A 3,947-nucleotide genomic window follows, 5' to 3' on the forward strand; every position below is an offset into this window, starting at 1 on the left:
CCCCCACCCCAACCTGCCTCCCTCGCACGTCTCCCTTACCTGGGCGGGTACGTTCTTGATCTTAAACTCGCGCTCGCTGGCCTCGAGCGGTGGGCCCTGCTTGAAGGACTTGTCACCGAAGAGGCGGTACACGACGCGAAAGCCCAGGATGTTGGCCGTATGCGAGTCCCACTGGATGATGATGGAGTTGTCCTGGCGGTAGGCGCTGCGGACCTTCACCTCCTGGACAGAGAACACGCGTGAGCTCCTCGGGGTCGCGTGCGCGTGCGAGCGGGCCGCAAGGTGCGGGCCTTACCTCCTCCGGGTCGACGTGCTTGGCGGGGCTGCCTCCGGGGAAGCCGAGGACCAAGGGCGGCCGGTGCATGGAGGCCGAGCCCGAGAGGCCAGGGCCGTGGCCCGGCGGGTGCGCGGCCGTGGACGCGGGCGGCGCTGCGGGGGCGGCAACGCCCACGGCGCCGACCGGGGCGGCGCTGCTCTGCGGCGACGCATTGCTCCTCCACACCCCGGGGGATGCTGTCGTCCTGGCGGCGACCAGGCCGTTGCCCCTGCGCGTCGTCGTGGACGTGGTGGTCGTCGTGGTGGAGGGTGGCGTGGGCACCGTTGATGGTCTCGTCTTGTACGTCGGCCTGTAAGTCGACCTGGGCGTGGTTGTGGTCGTCGTTGTCGTGGTTGGCGCTGGGGTCGTGGTCGTCGTCGTTGTGGTCGTGGTCGGGGGTGCGGTGGCCGTGGTCGGTGGCGGCGTGGGTCGCGCGGTGGTAGTAGTCGTTGTCGTGGTCGTCGTCGTTGGTACGGTCGTGGCCCTGGTGGTGGTGGTGGTCGTCGTCGTGGGTGGCGCGGTAGGCGACGTGGCCGTGTTGGCCTGGATGCCGTGGAAGTCCGAGTCCAAGGAGTCCGAGTCGCCCTCGGGCTCCTCCTGCACCTGCGGGCGGTGCTCGGACTCGTCCGCCTGCTCGACTTCCTTCTCCTTGTCGCCCGTGCACTTGAGTTCTGCAAGGCAAAAGAGAGTTAGTATTACCGAGACCCGACGGCTCTGGAGCAGCGTCCCGTTCGCTCCGTCGCGTCCGCGTTCCCGCGGCCGCGACGTGACGCGACCTCACCCGCGGGCTGGATGGCGTAGAAGCTGCGGTCCTTGAGGTGGGCGGGGCTGCCGCAGAACTGCGGGTTCCGCTCTCGGCTCGTGACCTGCAGGTCGCCGCGGGCGATCCACTCGGCCACCCAGCGCAGGCTGCAGTCGCAGGCCAGGAAGCGCCCGCCCAGCGACAGGCCGCGCAGCGTGGTGTTGAGGTGCGCGACGGCGCGCTCGGGCACGCCCGCCAGCGGGTTGCCGTCCAGCGCCAGCAGCGTGAGCGACGGCGTGCCGGAGAAGGCGTTGACGGGTAGCTCGGTCAGCAGGTTGAAGCCGATGTCCAGCACCTGCGGGCAGACGTACGTCAGAACTCCATGTGACCCGACCCCTGGCGGCACCAGGCTGGTGCCATCAGGATGGCGCTACACGGCTGGCGCCACCACCAGGCTGGCGGCGCCTCGCGGACGCCTCGGGTTGTTGGCTTATCCGGCCTCTGCTCGCGCGCGGCTCGCGGAGTAGGAATACCCTAATCACGGGCACTAATGCCGCTGGGCCCCGGCGCGCCGGCCTGCGCCACCAGCCGCGTTAACGAGCACGGCGCAGCGCAGCGCAGCGCGGAGAGCGCATCCAGGAATTCTCTCTCCGCGCTGACCGCTGCTGCAGGCCGTGGCGTGGCGGGGCGTGGCGGGGCGTGGCGGGGCGTGGCGGGGCGTGGCGTCGCAGTAAAACACAGCGGTGCGGTAACCATAATACGCGGCGTGCCAGGGGGGGCGAGCCGTTCGCGGAAATCCTGCAAGCTCGCCGCCGCTACACCACCCGCCGGCCGCCTGCTATGCCGCCGCCGCGTTAGGCCCCTCGCATTTTCACGCGCAAGCTGGAATTTAGTCGGGGTCCTCCACCTCGTGCTACGCTTCTGCTATACTCGGAACCTTCGAAACCAACCGATTCTCTCCAACCCGTTCTCCTTGGGAGGACCTTCCCCAACCGGCGCGGCGCGGCGCGGCGCCGCGGCTGGCGGCGGGCCGGGTACCCAGAACTACTCGACGACGAGTCGAGGGAGCTCGGGGATGGTTCAGTGACCTCCATTGGTTTGGCCATTTTGTCTTAAATTCGAAATAGCAGCAAAACTAAACTCCGTGGCAAAACTGTTTGAGTTTCGCGTTGCGATGGTTCGCCCTGAAAGGCGACTTCGTTTTTCGACCAATAAATGAAGTTTAACGAGATGGAACCAAAGTGTCGGAAGTGACGTGGTCTTGTTCCCGGACGCCGGAGCACACATCGGCCCCCTGCTTCCCCCTGCTCGCGCAGACTTCCTACAGCGGCCGGCCGGGCACCGGGATATCCATAGGTACCTTGTACTAGGTGCCCGGTGCGGAGGGAATGGGGTCTGGTGCAGGGGGCCGCGCGGGCACGCTTCACCCTGTAATCGAGCGTGGGAAGGGGGCAGGCCTGCAGGCGGGCCCCGGGGCGCCCCCGCCCCGCCCCCCCTATTGTGCGCCCAAAACTTCTTTTCCTTCCCTCCGCCATCTCGCCGCCGTTGCTCTCCTCCTTTTCTTTCTTTCCTACCGAATGTGGCGTCTTTCCTCGACCTGGCTTGCTTAACCAGCGCGGCGCCGTCGTCTCTCTCACAGCCTTGCACTACTGCTGTCGAACCCGGCTGCCGCTGCTGCTGCGTACCCTGGAAGAAAACTCGGCCCTCGCCTCGCGCACTCACCCTGAGCTCGTGCAGGCTGCTGATGGCGGCGGCGGGGAACTCGGTGAGCAGGTTGTTGAGCAGCGACAGCGACGAGAGCGTGTCCTTGACGCCGCGGAAGGTGGTCTCGCCGACGCTCTGGATGAGGTTGCGCTCCAGGTTGAGGGCGGACAGCGAGTGCAAGCCCTCGAGGATGAGCGCGCCCGCGGGGCCCGGCAGCTCGCGCAGCCCGTTCTGCGCCAGGTCGAGGAAGGCGAGCGTGCGCAGGCCCTTGATGGCCTCCGGCACGCGCTTCTGCCGCGTCCCCTTGAGGTTGAGGTTCTTGAGCGTGTCCTCGAGGCCCTGGAAGGCGTCCACGGCCAGCGACAGGTTGTTGTCGGCCAGCTTGAGCGTGGCCAGGCCGTGCAGCGTGGCGAAGGCGCCGCTCGGCACGCGCTCGATGCGGTTGCGCGACAGGTCGAGCAGCGTGAGGTTGCGCAGGCCGCGCAGCGCCTCCACCGGCACCTCGCCCAGCTCGTTGTCCTGCAGGTTGAGGTTCTTGAGCGTGCCCTCCTGCTGGCGGAAGACTTTCGCGCCGATGCTGCGGATGCGGCAGCCCGACAGCTGCACGCTCTTGAGGCGCAGGTGGCGGAAGGCGTCGTCGCCCAGCGCGCCCACCGTGCTGTTGTTGACGTAGAGCAGGTCGAGCGAGGCGTCGCGCGCGAAGCGGTCCAGCGCGGCCAGCAGCCGCGGGAAGTCCACCATGTCGCACTGCACGGACAGCTCCTGGCCCAGGTTGTAGGCGCAGATGCACGACGACTGCAGCTCCTTGACGTCGCGGTGCCAGGGGCACTGCGCGAGCGCGGTGCCGGCCGCCAGCGCCAGGACGGCGAGCACCCCGAGGAGGGCGCCGCCGACCCGACACCGGCCCGGTCCGGGCCCGGACCTCCCCGTCATCCTGTAACAAGAAGGAACCATGCGTTAAAAATATTGCCAGAGACTTCCGCGCCATCCCTGGCGATGCTTTATAAATTAGGGGTGACCAGGAACTGAGCGACTTGAGTAGTTGCAAGACCCAAAAATCTACTGGACACCCTAGATTCACAGTACACGCTTTGCAGTGCCTCCTAGGTGTCCTCGGCGGTGATGTGACCCGGCGGCGTGCCCGGCGTCTCATGGCCCATGAGCCCTGCCCACTCGCACCCCCCC

The 3,947-nt window shown here is 67.5% G+C and overlaps 2 protein-coding genes across 4 annotated transcripts in view; one reads left to right on the plus strand and one right to left on the minus strand.

Moving 5' to 3' along the window:
• Positions 1 to 3,947, plus strand: part of LOC113214301 (rab3 GTPase-activating protein catalytic subunit) — a 123,197-nt gene that overhangs the window by 10,797 nt on the left and 108,453 nt on the right. The window lies entirely within an intron of this gene.
• Positions 1 to 3,947, minus strand: part of LOC113214299 (uncharacterized) — a 104,625-nt gene that overhangs the window by 8,276 nt on the left and 92,402 nt on the right. For all 3 annotated transcript variants that reach the window (XM_026433614.2, XM_026433613.2, XM_026433615.2), the window contains exons 2-5: positions 2,781 to 3,696; positions 1,098 to 1,413; positions 296 to 987; positions 40 to 222 (exon numbers count right to left, since the gene is read on the minus strand). In XM_026433614.2, coding sequence (XP_026289399.2) covers positions 40 to 222; positions 296 to 987; positions 1,098 to 1,413; positions 2,781 to 3,695 — 2,106 coding nt within the window. In that variant the 5' untranslated portion in view covers position 3,696. The remainder of the gene's footprint in view (positions 1 to 39; positions 223 to 295; positions 988 to 1,097; positions 1,414 to 2,780; positions 3,697 to 3,947) is intronic.

Source organism: Frankliniella occidentalis, unplaced genomic scaffold, assembly GCF_000697945.3.
Source record: "Frankliniella occidentalis isolate FOCC.00 unplaced genomic scaffold, Focc_3.1 Scaffold318, whole genome shotgun sequence".
NCBI lineage: Eukaryota > Metazoa > Arthropoda > Insecta > Thysanoptera > Thripidae > Frankliniella > Frankliniella occidentalis.